Consider the following 14,016-nt stretch of genomic DNA (forward strand, 5'->3'; position numbering starts at 1 on the left):
TGCCATTAAGAATAGAATTCAATGAGGAGAGAACATAGTTTCGTACCCATTATCGCGTAAGATTTCAAACTGTTGTACTGTTATGTAAATTTCATTAGTATAAATTTAAAAATGGAAATAAATGAACTAACTAACTAACTATTAAACAAAGCATTTTCATGAAGTTTTTAAAGATTCTTGCCATTTTTTGAATTTTTCCATGAGATATTTACTGCTTTGCAAAACTATAAAAAAAATCCATGGGAAAAAATCAAATGTACTAACTTTCGATTGATGTAAAGTATTTAATGTTCGACAATAAAAATAGCTTCGATTCAAGCATAAAATCTAACATTTTTTTATTTTATTTCACAATACCACTAATCAAACATCACATCAAACACTAATGTTACGAACTTATGATGATGACTTTTGTTTATAATTTACTAAAATTTAAATTCGTATTCCTCGCACCTTAACAGCACAGCTTTTTATCTGAAGTATGAAGCAAAGCATAACGCAATCACGTTTTTGTCGCCTGGGAACTGTGTAACTCAATTTACTCTAGCGCCATCTATTGGAAAATCAAATCAAACTGCTCATCACGGTGGGAAATCTTATTCAAATTCAAATGGAAGCTAATCCAATGTGCTCAATTCGTTTTCTTTCTGTAATTATTCAATAAAAAAAAACATGTATTTTACGATAATTAGTGTATGTTTCATTTATTGATTGATAATTTTTCGACTTTTTTTATTTTTCAATCTTTCACTCTTTTATAAGCCATTTTCGATGCTGCCCGACCAATTTTATACCAATTGGTATTTGAGTTAATTATTTCAATAAGAAAGTGAATAAAAGTGAGAACTTCTACAACCAATTTTGCAATATTCTCAGTACCATTGCATTAAAGTATGACCCAAACTCACTCTTCCCCGTTACCCTGTTCCGAAAAGTCCATCACGCGGCTCAGAATGTCCTCGATCAGCTCGTTCGCCATCCGGGAAATCTCCTCCTCTTCCACCCCTTCCTCCATCACACCTTCCTCTCCCACCTCCTGCCCTTCGTAATCGAGGGCCGAAAAATCACTGCCCCCGATCTCCTCCTCCTCGTCCTCGGGCAGCTCTTCTACCTCGTTCTCGGAGTAGGCCGCATCCACGACCGGCGGCTGCAGCACGGCCCGATCGATAATACCATCCAGCAACCCACTGACTACTCGGCGCTCCTCGGGCTGACGCTCCAAATCCTCCTTCAGCTGACCAGCATCCATATCCTCACGATCACCCTTTCCTTTCTTCTCATCTTCCTCCTGCTCCTCCTCCTCCTCCTCCTTTCGGTTGTAAATCAGCTCATGCACATTGGCCAACATTGACCGTTGTTTGAATTTTACATTCTCCCGTGCCGCTCGCCGGAACAGCTCGGGCAGCAGCATCTCGTCCGCCAGTGCACCCGCCACACCGCCGACAGCTTCCCGATGCCCTGCGGCCCCATCCCCGGCCATCATCAGCAGCGAGCTGCCGTCACTGCGCCGATCCGCCTCCTCGTCTAACTTGCGCGCCATCTGCTGGATCCGCTCCCGCATCTCGTCCACATTGTCCGCCTGCTCGAGCAGTGCTGCCTCTAGGTAGAGTGCCATCTCATCGCAGCTCAGCTGCTGCTTCCGGTCCAGCATCGAGCCCGGCTCACTGTCCGCCTCCCGCCGATGACGCTCCCGTTCCGCGAGCAAGTAGAACGCCTGCGTGTTGCGCTCGTTCTGCAGCCGCGTCAGCTCCCGCTCGAGCGTACTCATCAGCGAGCTCATCTGTGCGTGCGTACTGCTCTCGATGAACGCGTCCAGCAGCTGCTCGTTCTTGAGAATTTGCAGATAACGCTCCCGAACACTCCCCCCGGACGGCTCTCCACCGAACGATTGTAGGCCATCCGAGGGGAAAAACTCCTCCACAACGGGCAGCCGATGGGACGCGAGCAAATCATCCATCAGGTCGTGCTCGGTGGCGTAGTCACGGTGAATCATCTCCTGCGTCGCACGGCCTTTGATAAGCTTCTGGAGCAGAACGGCCTGCTGGTAGAGGTTGTCGCTTTCTTTCTCGGGCGAAACGGCGACTGGAGACATGATGACACTTTCCGTGGGTGAAGAAACAACGATCAGACATTGCGGGATTGCTCGCTCACTGTCTTTGCGGTTGCGGAATTGCTGAAAGAAGGAATTGCTGGGTGAGTTCCGAGGACTTTACTCCGAGCGAAAAGTCTTACCTTTAGTGACTCGTACAGCTTGCGAAGGAAGTTGTCCGACCAGAAGCCTTTTTGGAGCTCACGACAGACTTCCTTCGGCTTCCAGAGCTCCGGACGCTGATCCCGAGGGTTTACGAACTTCTGAGGAACTGTCGTCTTCTTGTCCAACTTTGCCAACCTAAGGACAAGATCAGATATTGAATAAATGAAGATCGCTCTCCTTAGAACTTCCAACTTCTAACTTCTTCTTTCAACTTCCAACTTACCCCACTTCGATAAGATTCGGATCGTAATCGTACGACTGCTTCGTGTACTTCTTCCTCGCCCCGGCCAGCGCCTCCAGCGCAAGTGTCTCCATCGCGTCCTGCCCCCGGCTCTTCCCCCCGTACCGCACGCTCAGCTGATGCCGCTTGCGGTCCAACTTTCTCAGATTGCGCTCAAAGTTTGCCTCCAGCTTTTCCATCGCCCGGTTCCGGGCCTGATTGATGCGCCGCTTCGTGTTCTCCATCTTGCCCTCCGTCGCCTGATGGTTGTCCCGTTCGCGCTTCTCCATTATCTTGGCCACCAGCTGCAACCGCAGCATCTGGTACCGATCGATCTGCCGCTCCCGGGCGACCCACTCCTCCCACTCGAAGATCTGCAGCACCAGCTTCTGCTGGCGCCACTCGTCCAGCGAGTCGCAGCTGCCGAGCGCATACTCCCAGGTCCGCTTGCGCCTCGCCCGCTCCACTATCTCCACCTCGTTCACGCCCGGGAAGCGTGTGTGCTGCAGCATCTCCGCCACGTACACAATCTCCGCCCCCGGCATGGCACCGTCCTTTAGTACGGCCGTCGGCATCCAGGGTTGCGTTTGGGCGGACGATTCGCGGTACTCCGTTTGGGAGGCTACCTCCCGAAAGCGGGCTGGTTGGGCTCCTCCCTCTTCATATTCATCTTCACACCCACAGTACTCCGGCTCGGCACCGGGCACGTAATCCGGGGCGTATCGAACATTGCAGCCCGACTCGCCCGCATTCGGATGGCAGAAAAACTTGGGCCGCTCCGAACCGAGCACTTTCGACGTGTCCGGATGGTGACCGTACCCACGGATCGGATCCACGCCCGGTTCCGGATAGTACGGCAGCGGATTGCGATGCATCACGTAGTGGTTGCGGGTGAGCCGGGGCAGCTCGCTGAACATCGACTGGTACACGGGAAAGATGCCGATCGGGGCCGACTTCGTGAGCGCCGCATGGTTCGCCCGGCAGACGTCCTTCCGGTCGGAGGCCACGTACAGCGGGTCGTAGATGTGATCGAAGGCACGGGACGGTCCCACGTTGTGGCTGCGGTACGTCATGCTAGTGGCACCACCTTTACCTGCACTTTATCAAGAATTGCAGAACGTAATTAACAAATTCCTATACCACAGCGCGTACGGGACGAATTCCGATGCACTACTACTGGATGCAAATGAGAACGGTCGACGGGTTGTTGTACTGTATTTCCACGGCTAAATTTGATCGATAAATAAACAAAAATGCCTTTGGCCTTTGCCTTCGCCATAGCAACAGGATACTGGCACACCTTGATTAGCTTTGACGCGGACGGGAACAAGCAACACGTGCTTTGTTTGAAAATCAGCAACAGGTGGTTACTATGGTTATTTCTTTCGATTTTTATGGGTGTGAGTAGTTAAGAGAAGTGAAAACAAATTAATTGACCAATGAGTAAATTTGAACAAATAATTATACAAAAATAAGTTATGAATTTATAAAACTGATGAAAGCTGATGTTACAATGTACCGTAATGCTTTATGTTATTTATTGCTACCCTAGACAACTAAGATAGTTTATAAGATCAGTGATAAGGCCGCAATAATGGGCAATCACTTAACAAATACAAATTTAGAGAATACAAACAAATAAACAAATAAACAAAACCAATCACAATTTGTAAAACAAGTAGACGATGTGAAAAAAGAAGAAAATAAAGTAGAATAAAATAAAATATAAGAAAACACAATGGTTTGAAACTAAAACATTATAAAATACTTTCTATGATATCCAAGAAGCTCTAGACAAAATCACACAAATATACATAAATATGCAAAAAAAATATTGTAAGAACGACATTCTTTTCGTTAGCTATCTTTTTTTGCTCAAAAAACAAATACAGTCTGAACTCACTGCTTGAACTTCGATTCCCTGCCAACTATTGAATATGTGCTTTTTAGTTGGTACATTTTACCATACAATTTATGAAAATTTTCCCGGCAGGTCATGAGATTTTTGTGAAATTTTCAAAAACCGGGTTTCCCATACAAACGCATGTTTTGTAATTGAACTGTCAGTCAACTATCGAACGAAAAAGCATGCCAATCAAAAAGCGTTCAACTATTGAATTCTGACTATATAACAAATATCGAAAATAGACATTTCATGAAACGGTAAAAATTCGCCTTGTTAACTGGAAACGTGTGTCATTATATCATATGCTAAGAATTTTAAAATAGTCTGTTGTTTTATGCATTTTAACAATATTTTATTTTACTAGTTTTACTTATATAACATTATTAGAGTTTTTTTTAATTATTTGATTTTTTTCTTCCTCTGAGTGTTCAAAATAATGCAACTTAAAGTAAACATCCCAAATTTCATCCCATCATTTCTTAAGTAAGATATTTCTTTTCAAATTAATCTTCCATTAGGTTTTTTTGGTACTTTTTTTCTTTTTAGTTAACTATGATAGAGCAGTCTTTTAAGAACCATTCTCTATTTACTCTTTAAAAAGATCAGCTCATAGCCTTGCTAACGAAGCTCTATCTTCGAGATTTTGATTCTTCATACAATGTACAATTGCACATTCATACACTGCACGTGCGTTTCATCCGCCATCAATCGATGACGTAAGATCGCGGATGAAACCGCCCTCGCCACCCTTACGCGCAAAAAAATACCAGACAATCGGTCTTCCCTGACGAGAATAAAGCTCAACATTCGCTCTGATTATCTCACATGGAACGAGACGCCACATTATTCCCCCCAACGGAGTGCATTTTTCCATTGCTAACTGTACAGTCGCGGATGCACGTCGATTTGAAGCGTTCCGTACACTATCAGACCCGGCCTGGCCCACTGTTGCTTCACTTTCTGTTCTGCAGCGAAAAATCCCTCGTTCTCATCTCGAAACCCCCGAGAGCGCTCTCAGTCGCCTTTCGCTATTGTGCGTGCAAAGAACCTTAGCCGCGTTTGTCCTCTTACTACTACCAGCACTGTAGCAGCAGCAACAGCAGCAACAGCAGCATCAGCTATCAGCTCAAAACAGTTCGTTTGGATGCTCTGAAACTCATATCACAATCTGCTTTACAATCAAATCGGCAGTGATGAAAATAACAAAAGCCAACGCTCTACCACAACCGCAAACCAACGATGATAATCGTTACGAGCCTCGGTGAAGAAAGCGTGTGCACCAATGCTAACAGTTGGCAATTTTTGTGTTAACCTCTACTACGATGGTAGTACTGTGCGACAGTTTTGCTTTCCCCGGGTCTGATCACAGTCGCGAACAGGCCGTGTTGCGAATCGGAAGTGCGTAAAGTATCAGTCCGCTGACAGTGCTGAGTGCAGTTGATAGTTGGTGTGTAAGGAATGTTGTGATTGTGCTGCTTCCCACGGGTGTCTTATTGTCCACGATCGTTGAGTAATGCACGCGCCAATTACCAGGCGCCAATGTTTGAAAGTGAACCATACGCGCAGGTGCCTCGGTAGAAAGTGACGTGATCAGAACGTACTCTTTTAATCGGTCGCGAAGCGAAAAGGTTTGATCGTTTACCCCACAAACTAGACCGTTTGTGCTCGTGATCGTGAGTATGGCAGAACCGCCCCACGGGTCCGCTCAAAACACCAACGACAGCTTGATCGCGATGAACGCTCAGGCGGAACCGGGCGTTACCGATCTGGTCGAGATGCGTCGGCTGGAACCGCTCGAGCTGGGCTACGCAGAGGACGGTACGGCCAGCGTATCGGAGGTGGACGGTCGGCGAAAGACACGGGCAAGTCAAACGCAAACGTACGACATCCACAAGGGAATTGCCGAAAGTGCCATGGACATATCGCTGCTGACGGCGAACGCGAACCAGCTGCGGCTGCTGATGACGTACAACGAGAAGTCGCACACGTACGTGGCCTGCATTGCGCTCGTTATAAGCTCGCTGGTGTTGCAGATTTTTGTGGCCAGTGGTGTTATCATTATAAAGGTTGGTGGTCTTTAAATGTTACGTTTTTTTGTGTTCTTTTTCAAAGAAAAATTTCATAAAGTCTTTCTTGTTTTGCTTCCAGAGCTATCCACGATCGAAGCCAAATCGTAGAATTCACAAGCTAAAAGTGTGCACCTCCATACTGGTGTCGATCATCACGGTCATAAACATTCTGGTGGCTTCGCTCGTCATCACGGATAAGTAGTTGACCCGCAGTCACTAAGAACATCCCCCTCCAACGCGTGGTTTAGCCGTTATAAACTGCTTATAAAACCAACACACCTGTAGCTGTAAGCGTATTTAGATGGCGTAACGCTTGACAAGCGTTACGCGCCTAATGTGATTCCAATCTCGAAACAGCTAGCTTTAAAGGAGCTGCTTGACTTCCAGTTTTTTTGCGGATACAATTATCGTACTCGACACGCAAACGTAGCAATCCATTGTATCTATGTACAAAGCCCCAGTTCAGTCTTACACTACCTGCACTACTGCCCCGTGTGATCGATGTTCATTCCACCACCAGAACCGACAGCGTAAAGATGACCAGCAACAGCACCACGATTTACAGAACCAAACCTACCGACGCTGCTGCCAATCAGCATCGTCTTGAAGTGGGCACCCCCATCGAGCACGGATCATCCCGTTCGGCATCGGAGGAGCTAACGTACGACAGTGCCGGATCCGAGTACTATCTGGCCCTCAGCTACACCGGGTACGACTTCTTCCGATGTGTCGTCGAAATCGCGCTCAGTGTGTCCTTTCTGGCGGCAAACAGTAATCTGCTCCGGCTGCTGGTTAGCTTCAAGGAGACGGAATCGTTCATCGCCACCGAGGTGCTGGTGACGGTTTCGATCGTGCTGCAGATACTGGTGGCGATCTCCGTTATAACGATCACGGTAGGAGGGAGTGTTACTTGAAAGTTTTAATACCATAACCCTGATTGGCGTTATATCTTACAGCAGGTGAACGATCCGAGTCGATACGCAAAGATGAAAGCATTTGCCGTGACGGGTGCGATCATCATTTCGCTCGTCAATCTGCTGATACCGTTCATGATCAATGTGGAGCATTCGCGGATTGATTTCGAGGAGATCTATCGGAGCCTTGGTGAACGTGCAGGACAACAGTAGTTTTTAAGGCTTTAGGACATTAGAAGTGGATATTATTTTAATAAAGATATAAGCATTATTTTTGTTACTTTTTAAAACATCGGTGTAAATTGATTATTAGCTTTACTTTATGCATCGTTCTTGTCCGAAAAGGGTTTGCACGCACTTCCATCCGGAAACGATGTACGGTTGGTAACGCATGGTTAAGCACCGACGAGGGTTAAAGAACATCACTAAGGGCTGTTCGGTGTGCATACAACCTTCACATCGGCTTCTTGCAGCCGCTGCACTGCCCTTGACTTACAAGCTTATAATAGCACTCGGATGGTAGGGTACGATTTTCAGACGCTCCTCGGCCACCGGCACGTTATCACCGGTTGCGCAGTACGCAACCAAGCTTTGCGCGAAACGGTAAACGCGATCGCTTCCTCCCGGGCTCATCATCATGACCAGACCCGAACCATCCCGCCGAAGCCCCGGGCGCTACAATAGACCGTCGCCACCGCCCCACCAGCACGTGGAGCACGCTGGCAATCGGGGCGTACGCATCTTTACCGGCAGCGAGAAACAGTCGAAAGTGTTCTGCAATCCGGTAATCTTCCACCAGGACGCTATCCGCGTCCAGCCGTACCAGGAGAACGATTGGGACAACAACGAAACGACACCGAACTACGAGGCGGATCGTGCCGTGAATGGGTCGGATCGGCGGGACCGGGACAACGGTGGTTACGATGTGCGACGCTCGGTGCTGGAGAATGCGCTCAACATTGCCTTCCTGGCGGCCAACTCCAATCAGCTGCGGCTGCTGGGCAGCTCCAACAGCGAGCGCCAGGAAACGGTCAGCTATCAAACTATCTTCGCGCTGCTGATAGTGTCGCTCGTACTGCAAATACTGAACTGTGTCGCCATGCTGATGATGTCGGTTAGTATATCGCGATCCAAGGGAGGGCGCGATTTCTTTTGAGTAGCCAATGATAAATTCCAACGTATCGTTGTTGTTTCGTTGCAGACGTACACCAGTCAGCGTTGGCAGCTGCTACGAACCCTGGCCTGCTTGGTGGCGACGGTAATTGCGCTGCTGAATCTGGGCGTCGTAACGCTGCTCAATGTTTTGCTCGAAACTTAGCCAACTTTCCCGCCATGGAGTGAGCCATGTGCAATTGCTGTGGTGTTTTGTTATCGTTTTTTGTTGAGTTTTTTGTCATAAAATATACAATTTTCTTCAAAAAAGCATTGTAAAGCTGAAACATATTCCAATAAATACCATCGCAAAACTCAGAAATCTTGTTGTATCTGCTCAATATGTTTTAAATTAATAATATTGAATTGGGAAAATTAAGATAAGATGATTCTTTCTCTACAAATCGTTATGAACCGTTCGGCATACGCCTGAACTGTAGTTGCAAATTGCTTATTTCTTAATACGTTTTACTCAGCCAATCCCGAGGTGTCCCGGTGGTCTAATGATAATCCCCCCGAAAGCTGATAAAACCAAATGTGGTTAGATTTCCCCAACTAAGATTGGCGTTTATCTCATCACGTATGAAATATATGCAAAAATGCAAAAATAAATCTAATGAGCCTTGACCTTGTTTATAGACCCACATGACCTCACGTCGTTATTTAAAGAACTCATTAAATAAGTAAAAAACAGTTAAGGGTGTTTGCTCTTTTATATTACTTCGATGTGCCTGAAGATAATACTTGTTATTTGAATTGTCCTTCAGAACATATAATTTTGCACCTCTCAATATCAACCTTCAATGAACAATTATTTTATTGTCCAGACACAATTATCTTTTTATGTTCCGATTTAAATTACATCCCATGTAAGTCCTCTTTAAGGCTAAACTGACCTTCTTGCGATTAATATAGCATATCAAAAAAACGTTTCACCTGACCAATCCCGCAACTTCCGAGTTCGATCGATACATACATTAATTCGATAGATCCCTGCTCGATACCCGTCCGGCAAGCGTTACCTTCCGAATGAGGTTATCATCGCACACCGACCACAGTGATCGTGCAGTTCGTTCCGAGGCAGCGTTCAGAAAGGATCGGAACGGATCAGCTTTGTAACGGTGAGGATCAGTAGTTATCTTTTTGTTTATATGGATGTAAAGTACAGTGCCCTTTTCCGGTTGATCAACGGTATTTGAAGCAAGTTATCTCACTGGAAAGTGTTGGTTAAGAAAGTGTCTTTTTACTTTACTGTCCCATATGTAGGCCACAGTCTAGGTACGATCCCATTTCTACTCAGTGCAATGAACGATCGTGAGCAAGAGAAGCGCCCTGCCGATCTGCCCGTAGTGTACCGTCCAAACGCTGCGACACCCAATGGACACTACAGGAACAACATTACTCGCACGAACCCCCTGTTCGGTAGGAGCAAAAGTGAACTCGATATAGCGAGCGGACAATTCGAGCTAAATCCGGAAGGAGCTGACTCGAACACGGATCCGTTGTCAGCGTTAATTGCACGCTCGTCCCGCAGCTCAACGGCAGCAGTTCCACCGACACCACCACCCTTGCCCCCGAAACCAATTACCGTGACCGGTATCTATCAGACGGATAGTGGGCGCAGAGAGTCTACCATAACACCTTCGTACGACATCTCCAAAAGCATCGCCGAAAGTGCTATGGACATTTCTCTGCTGACGGCGAACGCGAACCAGCTGCGGCTGCTCATTACCTACAACCAGGGTTCCAAGACGTACGTTGCGTGCATCACGTTCGTGATCATGTCGCTGGTACTGCAAATGATGGTCGCCATTACGATGATCGTAGTTTCGGTAGGTAGAAAGAGGTTCATTTTGTTGTGTCTCGATAAACTATATTACTCTACTTTTCAATTTCAATCCTTCTTCAAAAGCTCACCAAACCCCAACGTGATGATCCGAAACGGCAGCGCGTCAAGATCGTAACGTCGATCGGTGTAGCCATCATTACGATGATCAACATCCTTGTAGCATCGCTGGTTGTTGCGGAACAACCACCCAATGCTATCGTGGCCTCTTCCGGCAGCGTGGTCGGTCTGCTTACCAACGTGAACATAACGGATAGCGCTCTTGGTGGAACGTAGAACACCTGCACGGAAGAACAGTTATGACCTTGACATAGCTCTCCGATTTATAGCAATGCAGCTGCTGCTTTTGTCTTTATTTTTCTATTTTTTTCGAACAAATATTTCTTTTATTATTCATAGAATAGTTTAAGTCATCAAGTCGAACTCGAATAATTGATAAATAAAAGAAAATAAAGCTCTGAGTAAATCGTTAAAAAAATGTTACATAAACGGTCATTTCAAATCATCAAACTGCGGAACCTTACAAATGTCACTTTGCGCAACGGCTCCGCTGCTCCAGCTGTCAAACAGACGTCCAAAAGAACCGCACGAAAAGAACAAACACAAGAACGAGCATTTCGTAAACATTCGACACACTTTCTGCGATTTCTCCAAATTAAGTGCAAGGTAGGTAAAGCACTGCTAAACGTTCATTATCAGTGGTGAATCGGGTTCATTCTGTGGTACAAAGTCGCATCGCGTTCGGTTGTTTTTGTTGCGTCGCCCCGGCAAGAGCACCAACCACCCACCAGCACCACAATCGGCATGATGTAACACACAAACACATCAAGCTAGCTTCTTCCGGCAAACGCGGCGCAAGTGTCCCAAAAGCTGCATTCCTTTGCTCAACCTCATGCAATCCCCCTTGCAAAGGGATGAAGAAACCCCCGCTGAGTACGAGATCACTAATTCCGGTCCGGTCTGTTTCAGATTGCGACCCCCCTGGGCACGGTGTGTGTTTGTGTTGCCAGCGCGGGGAACTGAATGCAAACCAGGCGCTACCGGTACCGGTCCCTTCCACCCATCACGCTTTATTGAAACGATGGGTGAACCGATAGTACTCATCCTGTCGGCGGACGCCACCGTCCAGCCGGAAAGCATTGTCGAGCGGATCCGCAAGCACACGAACGGCCAGGACCGTATCACGCTCGGCGATGCGCCGGAATCGATCGGCTTCCCCTACCAGATACACACCAAGTATTACGATACGCAGGTGGTGCTGTGTGCGCACGGTTCCGCCGACCTGTCCACAGTGCCCAGTGCAATACTTAATCGCACGGAGGGCATGCTGATCTACTTCGATGCGAAGGATCGCACGTTTCTCGACCGGCTGCCGGCGTACGGGGCGTTCGTGCAGCAGCACGAGATCGAGTTTGGCATACTGCTCTGCTCGACGCTGCAGGAAAGCAGCGCGGTCGGTGTGACGTACGCGGAGGCCAAGAGCCAGTGCACCGTGCTGGACGTGATAGAGCTCGAACCGAGCGCCGAGGACGAGGCGGAAGGAAGCGAGGAGGTGGCGGGGGCGGTGGAAGCGACCGGGGTGGACGAGCTGATACAGGCGATGCATAATTACATCTGGTCCAATGTGAACATACACCGGGGGAGCAGGAGTGCAGCGGTGCCGGATGGGGATGGGTCGGCTTTGTTGCCTTCCGCCAACCCGGGGAATGATGATGGCGCTGGTGGTGGTGGTGGTGGTGGTGGTGGTGGTGGTGGTGGTGGTGGTGGTGGTGAAGAGGAAGACGATGATGGTCCGATAACGGAGGAGGAGGAACGGATAATCGAAGCCGAACTGAACGGGTTCGAGCGACTGCTGACGGAGGTGATGAACTTCCAGCCAAACACCAGCAACTGGACGCGCAACGAGCGGCTAATGTACGCGGAAGAGCTGGCGGAGATGTTTGACGAAATGTTCGAGGAGGACGACGGTGTCGGGCATCCTTAAAGAGGTTCCTTTTTCGCTTGAACCTTAGCTTAAGTGCGCATTCCGCGATACAAACGCGAGAACTCATCTGAAGTATTGTTTAAGGGTGTTTTACTTTTTTACTTCTGTTGGCATTTACTGTCCCTCCAACTATGAACTTTGTATGCTCCCTACATGTATCATTGCGTTGAATTGATCTATTTTTTACCAATCAACAGCTAGCGACTGTGTTACTATTGAAGAATAAATTCTTTTGAATCTGTATAATCAGGATAATCAGGGCAAACCTCACAAACATTCCGATCAAATAACATCCGATGGATTATTTTACATTCCAGTTCGGATCCTCGACACACACACACACAATGCTGTTCAAGCACCTTTCCCGACTGCTCCCGGCCACTGGCATCCGGCTGTACGCAACGGCCGAGAAGAGTGCGCTCGCGACGCTGCGCAAAAAGACGGGCTACACCTTTGCCAACTGCAAGAAAGCACTCGAACTGCACAACAACGATCTGGCGAAGGCCGAACAGTGGCTGAAGGAGCAGGCAACGGCCATGGGCTGGTCGAAGGCGACCAAGCTCGAGGGGCGCAATACGGCCCAAGGGCTGATCGGGGTGCTGGTGCAGCGAAATGTCGGCGCGATGGTGGAGGTCAACTGTGAGACAGACTTTGTGGCCCGCAACGCAAGCTTCCAGCGGTTTGTGCAGGTGGCATCGGCCGCCTGTGTGCGGCACCTGGAGAACGTCGAGTCCGACGCCAACCTGACCAAGGTGGGCCTGAACAGTGAGGCGCTGAAGCAGATCGTGCTGGACGATGGCAAATCGTTGGGCGACCATCTGGCGCTGATGATCGGTACGGTTGGGGAGAATGCGTCGCTCAACAGGGCGATCTGCTACAAAGTGCCAGACAGCATACAGCTGACGGGTAAGCTATGCGAGCAGAGTAAAACTTTAAATTATTTTCAATAAATAACCGTTTCCTGTGCTCTTTTTGTTTTGTTTTGCTAGGCTACGTACATCCCGCGCCGAGCGAAGAAATCCCGCACGATGTCCCGCTGCTCGGCAAGTACGGCAGCCTGGTCGCATTTAAGTCGGAACATTCCACAGTGCAGGAGGGGGCGGACGGTGCCGAGCTAAGCCCGGCCCAGGTCGCGCGCAAAGTGTGCCAACACATCGTGGGCATGAAGCCGGAACGTATCGGTGTGCCGGGCAAGGATGAACCGGCCGCCGATAAGGACGACGAAACGTGCCTGATCCATCAGGAGTATCTGGTCGATCCGGCCTACACGGTGGGCGAGGTGCTCGAGGCGAACCGGTTGCAGATTGTCGACTTTCAGCGGTTCGCTTGCGGTGAGAAGAGCCAGTCCGAGGAGCAAAACGTTCGTGCCGCGACGAACTAGGGAGCTGGGAAAGGGTTGGACCACGTGTGTAGCATAGTCACAAAAGAATAAAATCTCTCAAGGAAGAGATTCTGCACCGTTTCCATGTTACAACTGAACGTCGGCTGTCTCGTGTTGCGTGTGTCGATGACATAATTTCAGTTCCTCACCTTTTTGCGTTGTACCAACCACTGGGGTTAGGGACCGACCTTTCCAAATGTGCGCCGAGGTTGGCGGTACGTTTTGTAGAAACATGTGTTCTGTGTTGCTGCATTGTTAGACAGAGGGCAACTTAATTAACGTCCGTCGTT

The 14,016-nt window shown here is 48.2% G+C and overlaps 7 protein-coding genes across 10 annotated transcripts; 6 read left to right on the plus strand and 1 right to left on the minus strand.

The window, feature by feature from the left end:
* Nucleotides 1–677: 677 nt before the first annotated feature.
* On the minus strand, nucleotides 678–3,633 carry LOC133393855 (cilia- and flagella-associated protein 91-like). The gene is made up of 3 exons (XM_061660672.1): nucleotides 2,478–3,633; nucleotides 2,233–2,389; nucleotides 678–2,173 (listed from the first exon to the last, which is right to left on the minus strand). The coding sequence occupies exons 1-3, from the start codon at nucleotides 3,545–3,547 to the stop codon at nucleotides 905–907; spliced, it is 2,496 nt and encodes an 831-aa protein (XP_061516656.1). The 5' UTR covers nucleotides 3,548–3,633; the 3' UTR covers nucleotides 678–904.
* Nucleotides 3,634–5,242: 1,609 nt separating this feature from the next.
* Nucleotides 5,243–7,653, plus strand: LOC1280188 (ninjurin-B). 2 transcript variants are annotated; one of them, XM_061654417.1, is made up of 2 exons: nucleotides 5,243–6,446; nucleotides 6,529–7,653. In XM_061654417.1, exons 1-2 carry the CDS (start codon nucleotides 6,060–6,062, stop codon nucleotides 6,649–6,651), a joined length of 510 nt encoding a protein of 169 aa, XP_061510401.1. In that variant the 5' UTR covers nucleotides 5,243–6,059; the 3' UTR covers nucleotides 6,652–7,653. The 2 variants fall into 2 exon arrangements, with proteins under 2 accessions (XP_061510401.1, XP_061510400.1); XM_061654416.1 differs by having other exon boundaries at nucleotides 5,272–6,446; nucleotides 6,508–7,653.
* On the plus strand, nucleotides 6,986–7,653 carry LOC133390938 (uncharacterized). Of its 2 annotated transcripts, none has more exons than XM_061654418.1 (2): nucleotides 6,986–7,342; nucleotides 7,406–7,653. In XM_061654418.1, the coding sequence occupies exons 1-2, from the start codon at nucleotides 6,986–6,988 to the stop codon at nucleotides 7,574–7,576; spliced, it is 528 nt and encodes a 175-aa protein (XP_061510402.1). In that variant the 3' UTR covers nucleotides 7,577–7,653. The 2 variants fall into 2 exon arrangements, with proteins under 2 accessions (XP_061510402.1, XP_061510403.1); XM_061654419.1 differs by having other exon boundaries at nucleotides 7,409–7,653.
* Nucleotides 7,654–7,879: 226 nt separating this feature from the next.
* LOC133392803 (uncharacterized) lies at nucleotides 7,880–8,837 on the plus strand. Its single transcript, XM_061654414.1, has 2 exons — nucleotides 7,880–8,477; nucleotides 8,565–8,837. Exons 1-2 carry the CDS (start codon nucleotides 8,001–8,003, stop codon nucleotides 8,679–8,681), a joined length of 594 nt encoding a protein of 197 aa, XP_061510398.1. The 5' UTR covers nucleotides 7,880–8,000; the 3' UTR covers nucleotides 8,682–8,837.
* Nucleotides 8,838–10,194: 1,357 nt separating this feature from the next.
* Nucleotides 10,195–10,637, plus strand: LOC3291931 (ninjurin-B). The gene is made up of 2 exons (XM_553171.4): nucleotides 10,195–10,347; nucleotides 10,428–10,637. The coding sequence occupies exons 1-2, from the start codon at nucleotides 10,195–10,197 to the stop codon at nucleotides 10,635–10,637; spliced, it is 363 nt and encodes a 120-aa protein (XP_553171.4).
* A 267-nt stretch (nucleotides 10,638–10,904) lies between these two features.
* Nucleotides 10,905–13,819, plus strand: LOC1280189 (elongation factor Ts, mitochondrial). Of its 2 annotated transcripts, XM_061654413.1 has the most exons (3): nucleotides 10,905–11,027; nucleotides 12,663–13,251; nucleotides 13,335–13,819. In XM_061654413.1, the coding sequence occupies exons 2-3, from the start codon at nucleotides 12,690–12,692 to the stop codon at nucleotides 13,724–13,726; spliced, it is 954 nt and encodes a 317-aa protein (XP_061510397.1). In that variant the 5' UTR covers nucleotides 10,905–11,027; nucleotides 12,663–12,689; the 3' UTR covers nucleotides 13,727–13,819. The 2 variants fall into 2 exon arrangements, with proteins under 2 accessions (XP_061510397.1, XP_320011.5); XM_320011.6 differs by lacking the exon at nucleotides 10,905–11,027 and having other exon boundaries at nucleotides 12,300–13,251.
* Nucleotides 11,443–12,345, plus strand: LOC5668087 (uncharacterized). The gene is made up of 2 exons (XM_061653043.1): nucleotides 11,443–11,985; nucleotides 12,172–12,345. Exons 1-2 carry the CDS (start codon nucleotides 11,443–11,445, stop codon nucleotides 12,343–12,345), a joined length of 717 nt encoding a protein of 238 aa, XP_061509027.1.
* Nucleotides 13,820–14,016: the final 197 nt, after the last annotated feature.

This window comes from Anopheles gambiae, chromosome 3, assembly GCF_943734735.2.
Source record: "Anopheles gambiae chromosome 3, idAnoGambNW_F1_1, whole genome shotgun sequence".
Lineage (NCBI taxonomy): Eukaryota > Metazoa > Arthropoda > Insecta > Diptera > Culicidae > Anopheles > Anopheles gambiae.